Source organism: Tachypleus tridentatus, chromosome 7, assembly GCF_004210375.1.
Source record: "Tachypleus tridentatus isolate NWPU-2018 chromosome 7, ASM421037v1, whole genome shotgun sequence".
In the NCBI taxonomy this organism is placed as follows: domain Eukaryota; kingdom Metazoa; phylum Arthropoda; class Merostomata; order Xiphosura; family Limulidae; genus Tachypleus; species Tachypleus tridentatus.
The window spans coordinates 16087249-16112920 of record NC_134831.1 but is presented as its reverse complement, the minus strand read 5'-3'; the positions used below and the strand labels follow the sequence as shown (position 1 = coordinate 16112920).

General features: G+C 34.4%; 1 protein-coding gene across 8 annotated transcripts in view; it reads left to right on the top strand.

Moving 5' to 3' along the window:
• Window positions 1-25672, top strand: part of LOC143255199 (protein TANC2-like) — a 113800-nt gene that overhangs the window by 64362 nt on the left and 23766 nt on the right. For 3 of the 8 annotated variants that reach the window (XM_076510473.1, XM_076510472.1, XM_076510475.1), the window contains 6 exons: window positions 5816-5992; window positions 10196-10369; window positions 17359-17472; window positions 17918-18157; window positions 24305-24463; window positions 24910-25002. In XM_076510473.1, coding sequence (XP_076366588.1) covers window positions 5816-5992; window positions 10196-10369; window positions 17359-17472; window positions 17918-18157; window positions 24305-24463; window positions 24910-25002 — 957 coding nt within the window. Of the gene's footprint in view, window positions 1-2664; window positions 2805-5815; window positions 5993-10195; window positions 10370-17358; window positions 17473-17917; window positions 18158-24304; window positions 24464-24909; window positions 25003-25672 lie in introns of those variants that run through there. The other 5 variants (XM_076510477.1, XM_076510476.1, XM_076510474.1 and 2 more) reach the window with 4 other exon arrangements.

The window sequence follows — 25672 nt, the reverse complement described above, 5'->3', positions numbered from 1 at the left end:
TTGTTTTTTCTTAGATTAAAGACAGATTCGTTGTTTGATAATCTGCTTTTGGTTAACATCTAATGTTTAAACATTAGACCATCAGACAAAAAGACAACAACAATAAAACGTGAAGGGAAATTACTTTTATTTTAAATAAACTATTAAATAATTCTTCGATCCGTTCGACTCGTAATCTGAGGGTCGTGGATTCCAATCTCCGTCGCATCAAACATGCTCGCCCTTTCAGTTGTATGGGCGTTATAATGTGAGGGTGAATCCCACTATTCGTTGGTAAATAAGTAGCCCAAGCGTTGGCGGTGGGTGGTGATGCCTAGTTGCCTTCCCTCTAGTCTTACACTTCTAAATTAGGGACGGCTAGCGCAGATAGCCTTCGAGTAGCTTTGCGCGAAATTCAAAAATAAACAAACAAATAAACAAATAATTCCTCAATACTGATTAAGTTGTAAATTCTGAAAACATCTATATGTTATGCACTTGGTAGTTGAAACAAGTGCAAAATCCTTACATGAAATTACGCACAGGATTGTATATCATTTTTCTATTTCCTTTGTTTGGTTTGTTTGTTTGTTTTGAAATTTCGCACAAAGCAACTCGAGGGCTATCTGTGCTAGCCGTCCCTAATTTAGCAGTGTAAGACTAGAGGGAAGGCAGCTAGTCATCACCACCCACCGCTAACTCTTGGACTACTCTTTTACCAACGAATAGTGGGATTGACCGTAACATTATAACGCCCCCACGGCTGGGAGGGCGAGCATGTCTTGGCGCGACTCGGGCGCGAACCCACGACCCTCAGATTACGAAGCGCACGCCTTAACGCGCTAGGCCATGCCAGGCCCCTTTGTTTGGAGTATCATATTTTAACTCTTCGTTTTTGTAGTCAAAATCAGTCCAATAAATTATTAAAATTTTGGTAACTAACATCTCTACGGGTTTTTATTCAAATTTTGCTCACTGGCTTTTAACACGAGTAAGAAAGGCTTGAGATCTTAAGAAACGACAGTGTTTTACTTACATAATTAGTCGAGTATCCGATTGCAATGTGAGAATAATTTTAGTCAATCAACTAACAACCATACTTCCTTCTTTCGGTGGACTCAGCAGATAGCCTGATGTGGATTTTCTATAAGAAAACACACAGTCCTCCTTCAATGCTTTAAAGTGTACTACATTTCTTCACATACATTAAAATACAAATAACCAAGAATGACTAAAACAGTTTACACGTATCCTACATTGATATATTTAATACGCTTCTCATTTTTTGTACAGATCTTCGATTGTTAATTATAATAACTATCCACCCAATTTTCGAAACATTTACTACGACATACCGTGTTTCTCCGAAAATAAGACAGGGCTTATATTAATTTTCACTCCAAAATATGACACTAGGGCTTATTTTCGGGGGATGTCTTATTTTGATATATTAAAAAAATGAAGTTACAAAGTAAAACTATTAAACTAACCATTTAAAATAAACTATTATTAAACTATTAAACTAAATGATTAATACTTAAACAAACTAATTAACTAACTATTAAACTAATTAATAAATTAATTTTTTTAAATTTCTTTCCTCTTCCTGCCACTCTTAACTAAGGCTTATTTTAAGGGTAGGGCTTATATTACAACTATCCTCAAAAATCACACTAGGTCTTATTTTATGGGTAGGTCTTATTATCTGAGAAACATGGTATAAATAAAAGAAAGGGACACAAAGTATAAATTTGTTTGTTTGTTTTGAATTTCTAGCAAAACTACACTAGGGCTATCTGCGCTAGCCGTCCCTAATTTAGCAGTGTAAGACGAGAAGAAAGGCAGCTAGTCATCACCACCAACTCTTGGGCTACTATTTTATCAGTGCATAGTGGGATTGATCGTAATATTATAACGCCCCACACGGTTTAAAGAGCGAGCATGTTTGGTGTGACGGGGATTTGAATCCACGACTCTCAGATTACGAGTCAATTGGTCATATAAATTAGATACGACGTTTCTTGCTACTACAACGTTGTGAACATAGCTTTATAATTGCTATTCTCGTACACAGAAGACTTGCTATTCTCGTACACAAAAGACTCAAGTAAACCAAAGACAAATGGTTCCTAAGTCCACCAGAAATGTACAGCAAACATTGTGTTATACAAACATCAGTGTTTCAAAGGTAAGAGATTGTGGTGAACTTGTGCACCTACAGCTTACGTGATAATTGACTGTGATGTTTGTGTCAGTGAAAAAGAGGAGTCCATACTTGACAAGTGCTTTGTTTATTTGTGACATTTCAGTCCTAGTAAGAAATTTCACATCGCTTCGTGGAACGTGCTACTGTTTAACACAGCGTCCCTCCTCTTAAAGTCTAGAAATTAATATCGTAACGTTGAGACAGTTTAAGAAACTAATGGTCTCTGCTAATGATTGGTTTCCTTACTGGAGTGTGCCGAGCCTGGCCTGATAGTTAGTGTGGTTTAGAGTTCGAGAAGTGATGTCGGTGAATATGTTACAAAAATAACAGTCAGTCCTGTTCTGCGGTTGAAATAATCTGACAGAGGTTTCCTGGTGGCGGTTAATGCTCGTGATTGTCAACTTCTGTTCAGTAACTTACAAATAGGGGTGGTTATACCCGAGTTATTGGAGTAACTGGTCTTTCTGCTTAATTTACATACACTTAAGGTTTAGGTTTTGTTCAGGTTGAAAAAATCGTATTCCTTGAAAGAATTAAGTGCTTAAATGTTTGTATGTATCTTCAAATATATTCCAACACTCAGGTAGCTTAGCCCGAGTGACAGCATCATCTATACTTCGTAAGTCGTATTTCATAGCATGTATAATTAAATTTGAAAAAAAATCCATTTAGCAGAAGTTTGTATTCTTTATTTTAAGCTAAAAATGTAAATATATGATTCGCTCTTGTTAGTTGAATTAATTTACGTAAAAATGTTATCGTCAGCACGTGATGGAACTATATATTTTGGGATGTGTTTCTCAGGTGTATTTTGAAACTGAAGATTAGATGATGATGGTTATTATACAAAGATGTAATGTGCAAATATAATATCCACCATCATGCAATCTTCAACTGTTTATCGCTATTTAATTTTAATGTTTGTTAAAGCATAGTACAGCAATGGCTCTGATAATTTAGAATAAGTTTTGTCGAAATACATCTTGTGTACATATACACTTGTACTGAACGCCTCAGATAATGCTCTGTTTAATTCAACTTTGGTCTGTAAAGCTCACTTGTTTGTTTTGTGTATCAGTGAAATTGAAGCTACGATTATTAAGGCTTGTGTTCTTACGAAAGACCCTTGTCACATTGTTGCAACATAAAATGCTACACTAAAATAATCTATCCTTATTGTTTTAATTCTATTCAGTATTTATTTCACGTACATTTGTGCTCATGAGTAATAAATTCCAGGTTGATAAAATGTACTTCACGTAGATTTGTATTCACGTATAAGTGGACTTCAGGTCGATATGATGCATTTTACGTATGTTACCGTTAAGCACACTTAACGTAGGTTTTTGGTGGACTCATGGCGTGTACCAAGGTGGGGCCACTGACCTTTCAATTACGTTTAGAGATTTTTGTTACATGAATTGGATTCTCAATGAGATGGTCTCTAAGTTTTGGAGTAACATGAAACCCTTTAGACCAAATACAAATCAATAGGAGTCTATTAGTGTTCTGGAAGAGTTAGGATTAGAGAGTTAATTACGTAAATCTACTAATGTAAACTCTAATGAATGCAGGTAAATTAAAAGTTATTTATTATCTGATTTCAGTACCATATTGTTAAAAGGTACTTCATAAAGTGACCGAGTGCCTGATGAACACCACTTGTAGGAGTGGCGCTACTTTCTGACGAAAGGGGATGAAGTGCGCTAGAAAAGCAATTTAGGAGACTGTATTATACAACTTGTGGATGGACTTACTGTTGTGTATTTAGTATTATACAACGTGGGGGCGCACTTACTGTTGTGTATTTAGTATTATACAACTTGTGGGCGCACTTACTGTAGTATTTAGTATTATACGACTTGTGAGCACACTTACTGTTGTATTTAGTATTATGCACCTTGTGAGCGCACTTACTGTTGTATTTAGGAAGAGAATCAATTTAAACAGTAAGCACATTTCATTGGATGTGCCCCCCGCAAGTGACACAGTACAACGCTACGAACCGGGTTTCGATACCTATGGGGGGTACAGCGCCGATACTTTAATATGTACTTTTATTACGCTTAACTACAAACAAACCAACAAATTCGTTGGATGCGGGAGCTGAAGAGAAAGTTGGAGCACATTTTGGAGCAGCTTTAGCCCCAGCAAGCTCTCACTACTGATCACTTGGTTGCGTTTTTAAATTCACAAATTGTAGTTTGGTTTGTTTTAAATTTTGCGCAAAGCTACACAAGGACTAACTGTAAGACTAGAGGGAAGGCAGCTAATCATCACCATTCACCGCCAACTCTTAGGCTACTTTTTAACCACTGAAATTGATCGTCACGTTATAATGCCTCCACGGCTGAAAGGGCGAGCATGTTTGGTGCGACCCTCGGATTACGATTCGAGTGCTTTAACCACCTGGCCATGCCAGGTCGCCATAAATTGTGCTTAGCTTGTTTGTGTGTTATTATGCACAAAGCTATACAAAGGGTTATCCTTGCTCTGTCCACCACGTGTTTCGAAATCCAGTTTCTAGCAGTCCGCAGCCATACCACTGTGCCACTGGGAGTGGAATGCTTAGTTACACCATATAATGCTTCAGTCATATAAACACAGATAGAGGTCTGAGTTTATTTGGAATGTATTAATTCTGGGCTAATTAATTGTGGTTATTTTCAGTGAACATCCAGTAGTTATGAAAATGTTTATGTTGAGCGGCCAATGTGTATTCTCACATTTGTATAAAACTTCGGTATAATGTGTGTTTTTCTTATAGCAAAGCCACAAAGGGCTATCTGCTCAGCCCACCGAGGGGAATCGAACCCCTGATTTTAGCGTTGTAAATCCGGAGACATACCGCTGTACTAGCGGGGGGCACTTCGGTATGAAGAAATAACATCATATCATAAAAATCACGCACACACATATGTATAGCATCTTTGAACCCAAACTTTTTCCAGTTGGTGTTACATTCATATGCTTATTGGACATCAGATGCTTGTATAAATTTATTTAAAAACTTTATTGCTCACAGTGGTTTAAAGTTAAGTGCTTTTAATTAAAAGGAAAAGAGAGGTGTCTGTGTCTAGAGTGTAAATAAAGATATTAATCGTTCGCGTCCCGTTGCTTCATTTTGTTTGAAATTAAGCACAAAGCTACACAATGGGCTGCCTGTGCTCTGCCCACACGGGTTTTGAAACCTGGATTTTAGCTTTGTAAGTCCGCAGGCATGCCGCTGTGCCACTGGGGGTGTTCAGTATTTTCAAAGCGTGGGCGCACTATATATAAAACGTGAAGGTCTTATTCCATTATTCCGTCACGGAAGAGTTGCCCAAAGAATTATCACGTGCTTTCCTTCTAATCTACCAGTTCAAAATTTAGAATGACTGTGTGCAAATAATCAGGTTTTGCATGGAAAAACACAACATACACATATACACAACCATAAAACTTCATGTTGTGCTCTCTCCTGCCAGTTCAGGTCGTTTGCAGTGATTTTATTTATTTCGTGATAATTTTAAGTTATAGTTTAACAAACAGAATATCACTTATCGAACATATTGACTTATGTGAAAGTCCACTTGATATTCACTGATCTTGCGTTTTAATATACAAGTGGGTAATTATTTTTTAAACCAGATGTGCAAACCGTGAGAAAGATGATGATAGGACCTGACTCCAGTATTCCCAGATGTCCATCTTGTCACATGCCATTTGACAAAGGAAAGAAGCGACGTCTCATCGACAACTGTGGCCACGAACGTTGTTACTCTTGTGTATTCAATTCTGACCAATGTCCGTTATGTGCATTAGAGGGTACGTTGCTAATTCATAATTCACTATTTCGTGTATAGTAACCATTTCTGTCGTATATATATTTAACTCACTTTCCGCCATTTGCACCGGTAATATCCATTTGATTGTGAAAGGTAGTTTTTATTTTGAAGGTTACGAGCCGAATGAAACACAAATGTTGTTTCTTCCAGACTCGTGTTATAATCACAGACTTAACATTCTTGGTAATATTCTGATTGGAGTTGAATTTATTTTCAATGAAATAATGAGACATCCGGTAACAGGTGAAAAGAACGAACATAAGTGTTAAATGTACTCGTCACCAGTGATTAATATTGGTTGAATATTTTATACATCTAATTAATAATATTTAAGCCACACACAAAAACCAAAATAACTAATTAAAAAATCAATACATTAACTTAATAAAGATTAATGATTAATGAATAGCCACTTTAAACCAAGATGTCAGCCAACATTTCATTAATGGTTTTTTTTTAATTTATGTCACCGATGTTTCGTTTTTTTGGTGTTTTTCCTGTATAAATGATGGAGCTATCCATTCATAACGTGTCAGCTTAGGTTAGACAGAATATATGAATTAGTTATTGCTCGCTTAGTTTCATTTTAATTCAACATTGAGCTTATTATGCTTATCAGCCAACGTATGTCTGTTATTACAGTAAGTTTCAGTATTCGCGTCACATCCATCATACCATGCATTGTAATTTTGAGCAACTAGCGTGTTTAAACTTCGAATAGGTTATACTATACGTTAAATTACTCCATATATGGCTTACCTTCGTTACATTTATATGAATAATAAAATAGTATATAAGAAAAACATTTATGTTTTCAGAAAATGCCAAATATTTTGCAGTAGTTTCGTATGTTTCAAATTTCGCACAAAATTACCTGTCCCTAATTTAAGGGTGTAAAGCGAGAGGGAAAGTAACTAGTCATTACCACCCACCGCCAACTCTTGAGCTGTTCTTTTACCAATGAATAGTGGGATTGACCGTAACCTTATAAACCCCCACGGGCGAGTATGTTTGGTGGTATGGAACTTTGAATACACGACCCTCTGATTGTGAGTCAAGCGTTCTAAACAACTGGGCCCAATAGTTTGGATCCTTTATATATATATATATATACTAGGAACCCTTCGTCACTTTAGTTAACTTCGAATAAGGGTTTTTGCTATTTTACACCTTAAGTTGGATTTTCCTTGAAATCCGTAACACAAATATCACAATAAATTAAAGTAGGTTTACGATATTAAATTATCGGACATATTGTATAACAAAGAACACCGCGGTTTGAAAGAATAATAAAAAAACTAATTAAGATAAGCCGAAAATTTTCCCCAATAGATCACGATCACAGAATCGTTACTAAATTAATGATTCACACAATAGATCACGATCACAGAATCGTTACTAAATTAATGATTCACACAATAGATCACGATCACAGAATCGTTACTAAATTAATGATTCACACAATAGATCACGATCACAGAATCGTTACTAAATTAATGATTCACACAATAGATCACGATCACAGAATCGTTACTAAATTAATGATTCACACAATAGATCACGATCACAGAATCGTTACTAAATTAATCACAGAATTCACACAATAGATCACGATCACAGAATCGTTACTAAATTAATGATTCACACAATAGATCACGATCACAGAATCGTTACTAAATTAATGATTCACACAATAGATCACGATCACAGAATCGTTACTAAATTAATGATTCACACAATAGATCACGATCACAGAATCGTTACTAAATTAATGATTCACACAATAGATCACGATCACAGAATCGTTACTAAATTAATGATTCACACAATAGATCACGATCACAGAATCGTTACTAAATTAATGATTCACACAATTTTATTTTCTTCTAAAAAAAGTAGTTCGTATTTTTAAAAAGCTTTTTTCCTCAAACATTTGTTCCAATTCCTGTTTCGCCACACATGCTTACTCTTTCAGCTGTGGGGGCGTTATAATATTACGATCAATCCCATTATTCGTTGGTAAAAGGGTAGTCCAAGAGTTCGACGGTGGGTGGTGATGACTAGCTGCCTTCCCTCTAGTCTTACACTTCTAAATTAGGGAAGGCCAGCGCAGGTAGCCCTCGCGTAGCTTTGCGCGAAAATTTAAAACAAACAAACATGTTTGTGATACTTTTTTTTTTTCGCGCACATTAGCTGCTGAGCTTGCTCTTCGAAACACGTTTCTACGAAAGGGTTAACTGCTTGATTGCTATCTTTTCGATTAAAAGATGAAGTTACGAATCGTTTAGTGCTTTCAAAATATTAGGGGATGTATTTGATTGTAGCATAAGAACACTGAAATGTGCAGAGCCTCTTTACAACTGGTTTCTGTTTCAATAAATTATTTATTGTGTTATTATTTTAACGTTGTGCTACTTTTAACAGTATATTTTGCAAAAGTGCCATTTTCAGTTATATTTAAAGTGAAAGTAGTAATTAGAGTGTAGCTCTGATAAAGTTCTGAGGCTGAAATGTTTATTTATTAAACAATATTTGTAAAAAGATAATAAAAATGCATCGTTTTAATTCAAAATAAAACTAGTTTCTCCCAGAATTATAGGTAGTGCAAAAGCACATCTTTCATTTGCGAGTTTACATTTCTAAGTTGCGTACTAGAAGACCTAATTTAACGTGTTAAAAGTAACATATACAGTAGACATTTTAGAAACACGGAAAGTAATTGAAGGTCCACCTTAAAATAGTTGGTTCAACAGTCTCAAGGCTTAACTAGTCTGCTGTTGATACTGGGTTACTATTTTAATTAGTTTCATTATAGGTGAAGGAAAAATTTAACTTTTTCTTACTGTTCTAAATGTACATTGACAAGTTTATTGAAAGAGTTGCTAACATATAATTATGTGTGTGCTTACATAAGTTAGCAAGACATAAACAATCTGATTGGTTGTTGTCAAGCGCAAAGCCACACATTGTTTCCACTGTGCTTTACTTTCCGCGTATATCGAAACTCGATTTTTAACAGTGTAAGTCCGCAAACACACCACTATGCCACTAGAGGGCCCTTTTAAAATATTGTTTATTTGTGTGAAGTTAAACACAAAACTAATACAATGGACTATCTGTGCTCTGTCCAGCACGAGTATCGAAACCCGGTTTTTAGCAGTGTAAGTCCGCAGAATTATTTCTGAGTCACTGAGGTTAACATCACATAAAGTAGCTGCCAATACATTACCACACATCCATTCTGTTTACTTTTAAAGAGTTTAATCAGAGTTTAAGGTAAAAACTGGCATTAACAATTTGATCAGAATGGAAGAAGAAGCAAAGTCCCCCCCAAGATTTTGAATTCTAACGATGAAAAGGGGGTTATTGTCTTCTATAGAGGAGTTTTACCCTACGCATCTGTGATTCTAACAAAAATGTTGTTGCTAAAATTCTGAAGCATATTGAAAAATATTGCACAAAGCAAGACGAGAGGCTTTTTGCTTAAGAATTAACATAATTCAGTTAACCAGAATACCAACATGGTTGAAGTTTTGAGTCTTACTTGAACCTGGTAGTTAAACGTCATTCTTCTGGGTTCATTTAGAATAGTAAAATATTTTCATAGTCTTTATTATTTTAAAAACAAGGTTCTATGAAAATATTTTACTATTCTAAACGAATCTAGTGGAATAACATTTAACTACCAGGCTGAAGTTAGGCTCAAAACTTCAACTGTGTTGGTATTCTGGTTAAGTTATGTGAACGGAATATCTAACTTACAAAATAACTGCATTCGTTTGGGTACAGATAAGTGTTTTGTTTGCTTGTTTGTAATTAAGCTCAAAGCAACATAATGGGTTATCTGTGCTCTGCCCATCACGGGTATCGAAACCCAGACTCTAGCGTTTAACTTCGCAAACGTAATACTGTGTCACTGAAGGCTAGATAAATGGAAAAATTTTGCTTTTGGATACGGACTCCACCCTTGGAACAGCGGTAGTAGTAATTCGCGTTTGTATAAGATAACGTTAAGTGTTTAACGTATAGACATCGCTTTTGGTCACATCAAGTTAATTTGGAGATGATTTGAGGGTACGTCACTGTTATATTGATGAAACTCTACGTAGCCTAATTGTTTTTTAAATTATTGAGTCAGTAAATAAAATTTTCATCATTCATTATCTTATCTTTCCAAAACAAGCTCCTATTGGGTCACATTGTCAACAAGTTCCGAATGACGAAGCTGTGATCAGTCAACCATGTATACCTGTTCGTCCAAGATTAAAGACCAATGGTCACTTTACAACATTCATGCAAACCAGATACGATGGTGGAAAGCCATCTCTGTTCGGCAAGGATACCATTAACTTTGAAGGTGAGTTATTATGGACCTTCTAAGAGTCCCACTTATGTGTAAAGTCATCTGGAGAACGTAATTTCTAATTTTCGAAGTTACTTGAGATATGGGCATGCATTTCATTGTTTTTAGCCAGTGTTCCAACCTGTGCGATTAACAAGGAAAAAGGTCACCAAATCAGTGTGACCTCAGACTGGGCTAACCAATATTTAAAACAGTTAATAGCAGTGCCTAATTAAGTAATTATTGCAATTTTTTGTAGAATTTGTAAAATTCGTGTTCCATAATATTGTTACATATTTTTAACTTGTGTTACCACATGAATATATTCCATAACTAGCTGGAGTACTCATCCCCTGAACGGAAGTTACGTAACTTCATGATTAATGAATGGTTATCCTGAGATATGAAAAGTGGCTTCCCTTATAAGTAATTGTAGAAAACACAAAAATGCCCATATAAACTACAAAAACACAAAATGTGAAACCGCAAATTTCTTTATATCTTTGCATGGACCCAAGAAACCTTCATGCCAAATGTGGTGAAGATCCGTCAGCAGGGAGCAAAGTAGTAGTAAAAAAACACCATTCTAACCGCAAAATGCAAATTGCAAAACTGAAAATTTGCATGTGTCTCCTCATAGACACAAATAAACCTCCATACCAAGTTGATGGTGGTGAGGTGGTGGTAAATACTGCAAAACGGAAAATGTAAATCTGAATATTTACATGTAATCTTGCATGGACCTAATGAGCCTCTAAACCAATTTTGGTGAAGATCCATCCATACCCTGCGAAGTAATTACATGGACATACAATAAAATATTGCAATTTTATTCGTGCAGGTAACAATATGAAACTATGTTCATGCATTCCTTATATGTGTATAAGGCGACACATTGTATAATATCATACAAAACGGACGTTAAGCCCTTCATGTTTATACTTCATTTTCAAGATTTTATTTTTATTGTGTGGAGTTTTACTTCTCATTCTTTATTGGCATGTTAGGTAAGAAATTATACAGACCAACACACCAATAGGAATTAATTATCTGCACCTGGTTTCAGGGGAATGAGGTCAGGTAGTTAGATAACTAAGGTCATAATAGTTCACTTACCTTTTTGCATATTATTAAGCCCTATCTTATTAAAAAATCTCCTCCCAGTTATCAGTTTGCTGACATGCAGAAATAAATCGGTTGATTATAAATTCGTAGTAAGTGCTGCCCTCTGTTAGCAGACATCATTGTGATCTCCTGATAAATTGGAGTGACAGAAATAAAACTTGAAATAATTAAGTCGTTAGTCATTCACGGGTTACTTGCCAATTCTCAATATGATGAAATAATATCAGCCCAATTTTCCACGAACAATAAATAATAAGTAAATGTACTCCTCTCGTAGTAATTTATAATATAAACAAATCGCGCACAACCTTTCTTGTTGTTACAAACTTGTACATCATGATGATGAAAAAACCTTATCTTCAAGTCATAAAAGCGAGTAAGCCTTCCGAGATGATGAGGATGTGTTAACATCTAGTTCGTGTTTTGATATATTAAATCTTATATATGTTTGAAGTTTACAGTATTATCGTATAATCGACACGTATATCACGTCTTGTGTTTACGAACTTGTTTGTTTGTCCGCAAATTCCTTCCACGGTTTTGAAAGTACTAGAATTAAAAATTGGCAGCGGACTCACGTGCTAAGGAGAAGGGGGGGGGGGTAAACGCGTCTGGAAGAGAAGAGCACCCAGGTATAGCATCGGATTCTGTGTTGCTGGGGTCCCAAGTTTATTAATGAGTTCCTACTCTCAACTTGCGGGACCACATGAGCTCAGGCACCGCAGATGTATGTCTCAAAAGAGTTTGTTTTGGGGTGCGGACCCCTTACAATCAGCTACAGTAGTAGTAGTTGGAGATATTAATGAAAGTGGATTGGTGCAATGGAGACTTAATGAATCATGAGATGGTCTTTGAGCCCCACTGTGGATCGTGAGTGTGTTAGTATCATTGAAAGAGTAACTATCTACACAATGCACATCGCGTTATTCTCCAACTGTCAGTCTTCAAAGTCTTTTCTTTTTATGTTGTAACTAAACCAAACAGTATGAACAGTTGATAGTTACGTATTCAGGATACCTTAATTTTCTGTTTTCATTCGTTTATTCTAAAAAAAAAAAAATCATTTCGTGCTTATAACCGCGCTACCTATTCTAATTCGGTGAGCTTAGCAGATAGCCCGATGTGGCTTTGCTATAAGAAAAACACACACACACACCTATTCTAAAAATGGAGCACAAACTAGTTTTTTTTTCTTTCTGTGCTTGAGGACTAGTTAAGCCTGTCACCCATCATCGAATCAAACTAATGACAAAATTAGATTAACATTAGATATATAGTGTAAGCGACAATCTGGCAAGTATTCAAATTGTTTCTTCACTATATTCTGCTTAAGTTGTTGTCACACAGCATTTCTTTGCTCAGTTGCTGCTATTAATAAGGTAATTATCTTTCAAACCTTTACCTTGTAAAAAAAGACCCTCAGAACCATGTGATGTTTGTATACAAACGTTAAAGACTATTCGTCTGTCATAAATATTCTCTGTGTTCAGCCCATTTCAATTTTAACAAATGACTTAGTTTTCGGAATCCTTTGATGTGTTTACGTATATTAAAAACGAAAAATAATTCGTTAAAGTCAAGGATCCCACACAAGAACCATTGACCTCCTCTACAGTCCAGATGCGGGATTTTTTTAAATCAAAGAGAGTCAACGAATGAACCAAGAAATATTCTCTTATTCTGTTCGCATCTGGCTACTCATTAGAGTACAAAGGAAAGAGTAAAGGATGCTGATGTCTTCTATATAAATTAGTCAAGGGAGACAATAAAAAAGGATCAACTTTTCAAAGGGGTCACCTTAAAACGAATGACTACCAGAAGTAAGCTGAATTGCTAAAACCCTAATATACCCCTGCTGGCTTGCTTGTCATGAGCAGGAGACTAGTATGGATAAAAAATCCTGCAGTGGTAAAACAAATTCAGAGAAAAAAGCTGAAGGTAGGAATCTTGTAACAAAGAGTGTCTGGCAAAGTGTAAAAAAAATCCCAGAAGTATTGTATTATTTTAACACCATATAAATCCGTTAAATACGTGCAAAATTAATGCAACTATTGCACTGTTTCTTTTTTTTTTTTTTTACTTCCATAACAAAAGTAAAAACTGAAAGAGAACTCTGTTGTTGGTTATTTGTTGTTCTATCGTAAGTGATTTTGTCTCGATACACAATCCTACTAGAGATTACAGGCCGAGCATGTACATCGGTGTATTATAGACACTTCATCTCTGTATAAGGTATTTTAATACTATCTTATCTGTAAAAAGTTTCAAGTTGCTTAAGGTCTATTTGGAACTGAGTGAGCCAATGTCACACGGATTATCTTAGCTTCATTATCACGTTCTCTAGTCGTAAGTTCAGTACTTTTAAATGACATGTAAATTGACATAAAATAGCAGGAAAAATGACATTAAGCAGAAACTGTTACAAAAAAGAAAATAAGAGAGGAAGAAAAGGCTGAATTATTAGCTTCGATGAATAATTTTCATGAACCAGTCGGTAACTTCAGTAGTAACGTTATTCAATATAGCCTGTAAATGATTTTTACATGAATGGGAGGTGACAGGTTTGCCTTGCATTGTTGCTCGGATAAGTTGTTACAGGTAAGTAACACGTGATGTGGAACATTTTCATGTTTTATTTAAAGCTTAAATACAAGAGTGATCTTATATTTGATAGCTTATTATATCAGTATTCTCAATTAAAAGAAACAAGGCATTTTTAAAATGAAATGCACATGCACGTGTTATGGTACCAGATGGCTAAAAATGTTCGTATGTCTATAATACCATTTTTGTTCCACTGTGAGGTCTTACTTTCTATTGAAAAGCTTCAAATGAGCTTTAATATATATGTATGATTTTATCATGCATATGTTATTCTGATTAGTATGATTTTTGTTATTTTATATAAGCAGAAAAATAATTGTTTAAAGGAATATTGTTTGTTTGAAGTTAAGCACGAAACTACACAATGGGCTATCTGCGCTGTGCCCACCACGGATATCGAAACCGGGTTTTTAGCGGTACAAATCCAGAGACATACCGCTATGCCAGTGGGGGAAGCATTTAAAAAAATAAACAGATTAAAATGCTTGAAGTTAAGCTGAGTAAAAAAAAATTATGCTTTTTATGAAAACAATGTTAAAAATAAAACAATATCGCTCAAGTTATTGTTGAATATTAACAGGATGACTTGGGTTTTACATCACTTACGTTTATAAAATACGAGCTGTAACATCAGACTTGAAGACAATTGCAACAACAACAATATCGATTTTATTTTTTGCTTAAAGTTACACCACGTTTTCTAACTGCAGAGAATCGAAATATAGAATTTTAATGTTGTAAACCCGTTAACTTACCGCTGATTGGCTTTTTAAACACATTTTCGTGAACTGTTTATATGCTAAGCTGCTAGTGGGTTCGTGATTGTTAGCTACGGGGTACCTCGCAACGTATGAATCACACACACCCAAATATCAGTAAAACTATAATCAATATTACAATTCATCCTACTATTTATTCGTGGAGTTTCACTTTTATTTTACGTAGACAATAAACGATTTTACTCTTGTTGTGGAATAAATAAAACATGAATTAACTCACCACTGTGTAAACTCCACCGTTAGTAAACGATATAAAAACAACTCGATATTGTAAAGAGTAACGGTTTGAAATGTAACAATGACAACCTTTCAGGAAGAAATAAAATGGGTCAGGATTTTTGTGACTGGATGGGTGTGACTTTTGCTAATCCTGTTAAATTCGTGTCTTCATAAACGTTTAAAAGTGTCTGTAGAAAAGATCGTCTCGGTGATAAATTAATTTAAAGATGGCATTGTCACAGTGATCAAACATGAAACTTCTACTGCCAGAAGGCTTTAGTGATAAAAGATAAACTCACTTTTGAGGCTGCTGTTGCTTTATTATTATTTATTTGATTCATCCCAGACTCTGATTTTCTGTATAGTTTATAATATAATACTCACGTTTAACAATAAATTATATAGTACAATGTTTGCAAGTAACACTAGTTCCATCTTTTTAAAGAGTCAGATCTTCAAATGTAACACACAAGTTTCAGGTGACATGTGAAATAGTTTCATAATAACAATAGAAATTATACAATCCAAGTTAGCCTGGTATCCCTCAGTGGCACAAGAAATAACTTGGTTTACCTTAGTAAGAAACAAAAAATAAATAACTTAACATTATTGTATGACACGTGAGGTAGCCTATTATTCATAGACGACGTGTTAAATACATTTATACATGACAAGTTTGTTACAAATGGAATGCCCTGGTTTTCATAAATTACTAGTGAAATAACTCAGCATTGGTGCATGTCATGAGAAATAAGTTATTATTTATTAGTGACAAGTGAAATAAATAGCTTAACATTAATAAATGACGTGAAATAGTTTAGTTTAGCATTGGTGGCAAGATAAATTATTTAGTATTAATTAATAGTTATAATCTGAAACAACGTAATAGGTAAGAAGAGAAACAGCTTATTAGTATTCAGAGGTAAGACGTAAAACAGTTTATTAGTATTCAGAGGTAAGAAGTAAAACAGTTTATTAGTATTCAGAGGTAAGAAGTAAAACAGCTTATTAGTATTCAGAGGTAAGAAGTAAAACAGCTTATTAGTATTCAGTGGTTAGAAATAAAACAGCTTATGTTTCATAACTCAGAAGTACATTAACAGTATATTTATAGATACTCAGTGAAATACTCTAGTCCTGATGGGACTATTTTTATTTTACCTTATTTTTAAATGAAGCGACAAAAAACACACAATAAAAACTGTTATTTGTTGGTCATAATTAATGGCAGCTTTTAGAGGCTGTTTTTACAATATAGTCTGAGCTGAAATTTTTGTACTGTAATACAAATTAGGTTATTTAGTTAAAACGTTGATTTTTGAAACTATCCAGTTTCCATTCAAATAACGAAATGCGAACGAATATAATTACCACTTCGGTTATTGTATGTAAAATATTTATGACTCATTCTCTTGTGCTTGACATTTTAATTTCAAGTAACTGAGGTTTGCATTGACAATTAGGTTTTATAAATGTATTTTTGATGTTGTTAAACTGGACCACATTGATTGATTTTCATTCATTCAGTCAATAATCGCTATATTTTTATTATTATGCAAATATGGATTTGATTTTTTTCTTAATGGAAAAAACACACCAAATGAATCAAACAGCTACAACTTCCCGAGTAACAACTTTTGTATTGTAAAAATATAAATTATCTATTAACAGTGGTATATTTACATTGGACATATGTTCGTATATTATATCTACATACAACTGAGACTAAAATATATAAAATTAGTGCCTTTAATTTAATATAATTTGGAAAGAAGGCAATAAGGTATCGTGTTAAAAACAGAAAACGTTAGCTACACGTTACGTTCATATCGTTTGTAATGACAATGAATAACATTCGCTTTTTTGGCATGGCCAAGTGCGTTAAGGCGTTCGACTCGTAACTCGAGGGTCGCTGGTTCGAATCCCGGTCGCACCAAACATGCTCGCCCTTTCAATCGTGGGGGCGTTATAATGTGACGCTCAATCCCACTATTCATTGGTAGAAGAGTAGCCCAAGAGTTGGCGGGGGGTGGTGATGACTAGCTGCCTTCCCTCTAGTCTTACACTGCTAAACTAGGGATGGCTAGCGCAGTTAGCTCTCAAGTAGCTTTGTGAGAAATTCAAAATAAACAAACAAATTTTAGAAGAATAATATAAGTTGCTAAATATTTTGATTTTATTTATTTTAACTATGTTGAATGACCTCTTTCTAACTGACCATCATTTGTTTCGCTGAGTTGTAAATCTTTACAGAAATTTCTTCTCTGTTACATTTAGGTCCTGGAATTCCTAAATATGTGCCTAATCTCGATACTTCTCGAGTTCTGTGGCATCAGAAACATAAGGGACGGTCAACAAAAATTAACGTCGACGTTCACAATCCACTATCAGGTGTGTATTATTTATTTATTTTTTACCTAATATATTTTCATGTCTTAATTAAAAAAGAGCTAGATTGCACAAGTTACAAAATAATGTTTGTTAGTAGTTGAAACGTACAACTTTTTTCAGTTGTATTAAATTAGTAATGACCATAAATATATGCTCGTAAATAGCGAAATGGGATGATATAATTCAGGCACTTTTTGTTATTTATGTTCTAACTGCGTGTCATTGTTTATATTAAAGCAGAAATAAAAAAATCAATTATTCACATTTTTATTTATGAACAACAAAACTATCTTTGAAGGAAAGAAAGATATTGAAGTTCAAAGCACTGAAATTCTGAAATTATGCATTTTATTTTATAACTTCTGTCTGTCACACCTCTCACACAGATATTTCCAATATTCGGAGTAATTTCTCAACTTCAAAATAATAATATTATGTTTTACAGACGGTGATAATCTGCCTTATCCTGCTAAAGGAAACGATGATACAGCGAAGAAAGATCTTTTTATCCGTTTTGGCTTGTTACCTGGTGATAGTCCACAGATTGGTCGAAATGCTCAACCACCTAGACCAGGATCAACCAATCATAGCAGCCATGAGTCGTATGCAAGCATTTCTTCGTTGGCAAGCAGTGAAGCAAACATCGCAGGATCGACAGATACCAGCCCAGTTTCAACTCTGACAGGTATTAATAACACTAAGTTCCTATTTCCTGTTTAAAACACGTGTGTAAATATTTGTATATAATATGTGTGTGTCAGTATGCACTCTGATACATATCAAGATGAAATTAAAGGTGGATCAAATTCTATGTACGTTAATTTTGGAATAAATACATAAATACAACGTTTAACGCTTATTGATAAATCTCATTTTTTCCCAGGATAATTTTAGTAATAAAGTTTCTAGTATTCCGCTCTTTTCCAAATCATTATGTCTTTGAAATTTCCTTTTTTGAACCTATTTGTATCTTATCGTACACAATACACCTGTCTGAAAGTAGCCTGAAATCTAATTTTTGACTTTGTCCTAACACCATTGCACAGTACTGTACAGCATTTGTTCCAAGGTCACAACACCGCGTCTTAAGAAAGTTTATAATTCACAAAGTTGTACTCAGGTAAAATTTTTTTTACGTTGGTACAATATCATGACATGGGAATTACTAGCTTTTCTCTATTTTAGCAGGTCAGTAGCTCCAACTAGTCCTAGTTCCACATTTTTGTAAGAGGGGCAGTTCAATGAGATACATTATAGGGGCAAATCTAAAACCTAAAGTGAGATTAATGGATTGCAAAATTTAGGGGGTACCAATATTTTAACCCCTCTCTCACTAATTCTGGCTTCGATACCAGCGGCTATTCTAGTTCAAATAAATTCATCTATTCTTTGCATACCATACTTGAGAGTCATCATTCTTTCATTGAACGTTTATTTGAAACATTGGAAAAAAATCATTTTAATTTGTGTTCAAGTAAATTATAGCCTGACGGTTAGGGCGCTTGATTTGCAATATAATGATCGAAGCCCAGCGCCGAATGTGCTCGGCCTTTTATCTATGGGATTGTTATAATGCGACGGTCAATGCAACCATTCGTTTTTGAGGGAGTGGCTCAAAATTTAGTAGCCTTCCCACTAGTACAGCGGTAAGTCTACGGATTTACAACACTAAAATCAAGGGTTCGATTCCCCTCGGTGGGCTCAGCAGATAGCCTGATGTGGCTTTGCTGTAAGAAAACACAAACAAACATAGACACAAAATTTAGTTTGTTTGGAATTTCACGCAAAGCTACAAGAGAGCTATCTTCACTAGCCGTTCCTAATTTAGCAGTAAAATACCATAGGGAAAGCAGCTAACCATCACCACCTACCAGCAATTGTTGGGCTGCTTTTTTTTACAAAAGAACAGTATGATTGACCCTCAAATTATAATGTCCCTACAACTGAAAAGTGGAATGGGGATTCGAGCCTGCGACCCGTTTGGCCATGACGGACCCATTAGCTCATGAGTTGACATGAGTGGTACAGGCTGGTTGCATTCCTATTCGGCAGTTCAAAGTTTTGAACAGCGACAGATAGTTTTAGTAACTTTGTTGTAAATAGTAACAACAGTCTTGAAGTACTCCATTTGTGACATTAATCGAGGATGACTGAACTCCATTTATAAACACCCTCTGATTTTTTCTATCCAATGAGACAACTTACACACCTGCAAAAGTAATGTTAAATGCTTTCTGAAAACCAGATACACCTAGTCCACATCATTATTTAAAAGTCCTTATCCCAAAAGTTAAGATAATAATTCTTGAAGGAAATAATTATATTCGAATTACATAATTCCCCACCCCCCAGTGACACAACGTTATATCTCCGAACTTATGACGCTAGAATCCAGTTTCGATACCCGTGGTGGGTAAAGCACAGATAGCCCATTGTGTAGCTTTGTGCTTAACTTAAAAACGACAACAACAACAACATAACTTCGTTTGGTTAATTACTTTAAGGATTATTTATTTACAGAAATGTCCTCCGATAGGATAGTGGGTATGTCTACGGATTTACAACGCTGAAACCTGAGTTTCGATTCCCCACGGTGGACATAGTAGATAGTCTAATGTACCTTTACTCTAAAAATAAACAAGTATATATTACAGACAATCGTATACCTTTAGACAACCTGCTAAATAAACCATATGTATAAGAAACTGCACATTCATACCCAGATGGTAAACAAGGAGTTCTTGTGAATCAGTGTCGTGAAAACTGTCTATATCTTGAAGATTAATAAAAATAACGTGTTTTTGTCATTGATTCAAAGAGTCGAAAACAGAGTCATCATGTGACATTTGAGGATTTTTTATGTTTCAGATATATAACTTTGACATTTGAGGATTTTTTATGTTTCAAATGTATAATTTTGACATTTTCTCAACTGCAATTTAAACGTAAAACACATGTCTAGATAAACCTGCAACCAGACAGTAAAGTGAAGAATTTGTGCTCTGTGAGTCGAAGTTGTCATAGAAATATTACTGAAAGCTAGTCTACGGTTAAAAACAAAAACTGATGACTTATCATACACAAAACAAAGATGACTATATAAGTCTCTGATAGGAAAGACAACAATAAAATGCCCGATTTTCTTTCATAATTACACAGAGACAGCATCTGTACTTTCAAGTAACGGAATAAAATAGCTGTGAATGTTGTCAGAAGACCTTTTCACAAACTGATTATTAATTTTTCAAACCGTAGCAAGATTTTAACGATTTTTAAGTAATGCTACCTGTGTAAGATGTAAAAGTATCGAACCATTGGAAACGAGAAATAAACCAATAAAATCGTAGAATAGAAAAGCCGCGAATCGCAATAAGATCTATAATGATAGATAAAATATTAAAAACGATTCAGAGCAAAAAGCAACGTGTTCTTGCTTAATCGAAACCTGGATTATTTAGTTTAAGATAACAAATATGTTTATTCTTTTGTTCTAGCGCAAAACTACACAGCAGTTTATCTTGTCTACAGTCCAGAATCAAACCTCGAATTTTAGAAATGTAACTTATAAAAATTTATTGAAACTGGTCACCGACCCACAGGTGGGACTCTAGGAATGAGATGTACTGTTATCATTACGAACGTAATAATAAGAATAATAACGTGTTTACTGTCAAAAATAGTTGGCATTTTGAATAAGTTATTTAGTTTGAAGTTTTCTTTCTAAATGTGAAAACAAGTATCTAGCTTTTTGCTTAATACTTCTATCAGTGTTGAAAACCGGCATTATCGTATAGCTTGACCCATTTGAATCAGGTCTGCTCAGTTGAAAGGCCTTCAATAGTCTAGGAGATTAAGAGTAGAATAAAGGAGACGGGTCAACCCCTGGGGCAGTGGGTTCCATCTAAAATGTTTAAGAACATTTTTGGAATCTCCAATCTCTGTATGCTCTATTGTTCTGTTTCCATATGTTGAGGAACAGTACATGCTAGGAATAGGCTAGGCACAAAATAGTGCGACCAACCTGTTTGTCACCCCTCCTCTTAAATGCCTTTCTACTTCTATGAGGAGGTGTTTGGGGGTTCAGAACAAACCAACATAAACTTAGGCAATAAAATACTCTACTTTAAACTTTATCCTCGAAATAAATCTTTAAAATATTTTAAGTTGCTTCGTATGATATTATAATGGTGTGATAAGCTCACTCGCGGTTCGTGCGTGACCTATTACAAAAAGTTAAAACGTTTTATTAGAATGAACTTTTGTCACTTATCTTCTGCTTTTATCGATCATGATTCTGGACTCTTAAGCTGAAACGAATTCATTTTATTGAGAACTGTATACAACAAGTATAGTTGTAAATAACTGGTAGATAAAAGTAGCACTAATTCATCCTCGTGTACGTAATTTTGATTTATAACAAGTCGTGTTAAGTAGAATAAATGAAAGTGTTCAAGAAGAAAGGTAGAACATCTCCAAATAACTTTGAACAGACATTGCTTCTATCGGTTGTTCTTCTTTCTGTATCTAAGAATAAATGTTAAAAACTGTCTTTATTTGCTCAAAGAATTCTATACCAAGAAAAAAAAATTGCTAGTTTTAGTAGACTTTGATCTACTTTTGACCATAAATAAATAAATAAAAAATAGTACTAATGACGCCCGAGATGATAAGCCAACAGGGATCGTGTGTCTGTTTATGAAATAAATAATCGGAGATTGATGGAAAACATGGGAGTTAAACTAACCCGATTTAGTAGTTCAAGGAATTCTTTTATTAAAACCAGATTGGGATCTCTTCTTCAAGTGACTTTATTATAATATATGAAACATTAACTTTATTTTTGTTGAAGAGCATGCGGTTATCGTAACATTAGTTTCACATGGGGCTTAGGTAGTTAAAGTTTGAAATAGAACATTAAAAAATACAGTAGACAACTATACTCGTTTGTGCATTCATAAAACACTCAACTGCACAAATAACTGAAACATCTACGAGTAATTGGTTGTATTATTGATAAATTGTAAAAGGATTGTCAGTTTTTGTATGAACTGATTGGATGTATTATTGAGACATTTTAACGTTAGATTATGATTTAATATGTTTTTATATGACATACAAAACAATGAAACATCTTCAAGTGATTGGATGCACTGTTGATAAATTTTAATATTGGGAGTAAAATATTTGTTAGTTTTTATGTCACATTAAAACAATGAAACGTCTTCAAGTGAACGGACACCTTAATTTAGATGTTGATATTAGATTACAGTTTGCTAGTTTTTGTATCTACCATTGAGTAAAAAAAAATTACAGCAGTAATAATTTTGAGTGTCATTTATTGAGATATTACCCGCTTTCTGTGACCGTTTGTCCACATATGGCTAGAAAATAAAATTAAAACAAGATAATAATTGTTTTCGTGTTCTAGAAAATGACTAAACCTTCCTTGTTTATGACATAGAGCCTCTTGTCAAAGTCATTTGATACAGAAGTTGGTTTAGTAGTTATTGGTTTGGTTGTTTTCAAGCAAAAACAAAACAGAACAAACCTAAACAATGAGTTATCTGTGCTCTTTTAGTGTTGTAAACCAGCATACTTACAGACGATTCACTGTGAGGGAAGAAACACTGGTAGTAATGTTAACCAAGGGTAGATCAAACTTACCATAAAATTAATACTTACATAGAAAAAACAACACAACATGGCCAGGTGATTCGGGCGCTTACTAGTATTCTGCTAAATTAGGGATGGCTAGCGCAGGTAGCCCCCATGTACCTTTGTGGGAAACTAAAAACAATACTCTTCCAAAATCACTTACCCACTCGTGAATAGGAGTTATTATGTCACACCGTTACTGTTACCAGGACAACTCCATGGATATTGTTATCTGAGTAACACTGTTGAGCTGTTATTGTATAGTTTCATAGAAATAATTCTCTTACTAATAAACTATCTCTTAGCAAAATACTTTTTTGAAATTCGTTGAATTTTTTCAGGATAAATTTCGAATAATCTCATACGTAAATGAATATTAAACAGCTTATTTTCAGTGATTTTTCCACTATGTTCGTGTTTGTTTGTTTGAAATTAAGCACAATGCAACACAATGAGCTCTTTGTGCTCTGCTAATCTGCGTTATCGAAACCTGGTTATTAGCACTGTAAGTCAGCATACTTACTGCTGTGTTACTAAGGGCATGCTTGTTATTCCAAAAATTAAATTATCGTGTATGTTTGTGTTTTCTTTCTTTGTACATAATCAAAAGAAAATTTATTTTGTGCACAAAAGCTCAAAAAGTGATTTCATTTTAACTTATTTCCGTTTTTTAACACGATATTTTAAAATGTAAGTACTATCTTACTCGTATTTCTTTACCTTCTTATAATATTTCCTCGTTTTTATAAAAGTCTCCACAATAACTTAAAAAAAGAGTATTTTTCTTCACAAGTTTTGAACTTTATTGAAAGGTAATATGAAAAGTGACACAAGATTGGTTTATAAAATATTACACAGTTAATCGTTGGTGAAAATTTGTACAGATATCGCATTTTCAACTATGTTGGCTCAATTTTGATGTAATTCAGTGAAATGACCCAGAAAGCTTGTATTATTAGTATTTTACTGTAAAGAAGTAGTTGTTTTTTGTGGTTTTTTTAACTTACCAACTAGTTTCTTATGGTATATTTTCACGAAAGATAATATCAACTTTTGTTTTGCCTATATAACAGTAATAATAATAACACTAATATTCCACGTTTTCATAAGTGACTTTTGTATGTGTCAGTGACATAAGTGATATTCACTTTTGTTGTGATTTATTTGTATCCTATAGGATCCTCTGAGGCAGAAGTTTTAGGCTCATTGGTAGCCTATAGAACCAGCAGTCGTGATCCAAGTTCTGATAGCATTGGTTCTCTAATGAGCACAAGCACACGTAATAGCACATCTCCTGTCCCCATAAGTGCAATTTTACATCGACAAGTTAATGGAAGTAAGTATAATGCAGCTGAACTAAAGCTTTAAATATTAACACGATTGATAGATTCGCTAGTAAAGATGGTGTTTTCCACAGCAGTAACATTGTAATTGAATAATGGATGCACACGTTATTTATGTCTAAAACTATTTCGTTTACCAAGTGAATTCACATAATAACACAAGCTCTGAAGAAATGCCTTAGCGGATTTTAATTATTTGTATTCAAAATTATAGTGTGTGTTTGTCGTCGAGAAAAAAATTTAAATTAGTGATTTTTCTTAATCAATAAAAACCTGACAAACTTGAAATGGTCTCTCTGGTTTTTCAATACAACAAATAAGTCGTTCTACTGACATGGTATGAAGAGAGTGTTAGCGAATCTATAGAAAAATCACAGTAATTTAGCATGATATGCTTATCATCGCTACTGATCTACAAATTGTATCCTTTCTTGTACAGAAGTGAGAGAGCATAATCCATTTGGTAGACGGACCTCGGCAGTTAGGCGGTCTGACAAAAGTGTAAAAAGTACAACTGGTTTGGACATCAAAGGTAAATCATGTGTGATATCTAGGAAAACTTTATGACAGATCACAGTACTTTATTTCAACTTACAATGTGCAGTTAGACTTATGTGACGTTAAAGGTAGGCTTAATGTTAAATTTTCAGCTCATGTACACTTATTTGATTGTTAATAACACCATAACATCGTGGCAGGTCGTACCTATAAACTTTATCGAAGAAATGAATGAATTAATTCATTATTGTCATATGGACTGGACATACTATTATTTTTTACCAAATAATCTACAAAAATACACCCAAGGATAGAAAATGTTACAACTCATGTTTAAAAAATAAGGTTGTTTTGGTGGAAATAAAACAGAATTTTGACTAAACTTCATAATAACGGAGGCCTGGCATGGCCAGGTGGTTTAAGGCGTTCAACTGGTGGGATTGACCATCACATTATAACGCTCCCACAGTTGAAAGGACGAGCATGTTTGATGTGACAGGGATTCAAACCTGCAACTCTCAAATTGTGAGTCAAGCACCTTAACCACCAGGCCATGTTGGTCCCTTACGGATTGGAAAAGTACAAAAAGGTTATAATGATGTAATGAAGGAAGTGTGAAAAGAAGTCTATGACAGAATAAAACATTTGGAACAAGAATAGGTAAGTGCAAAGATTAAGCTATTCACATATATTTTTGCATCCAT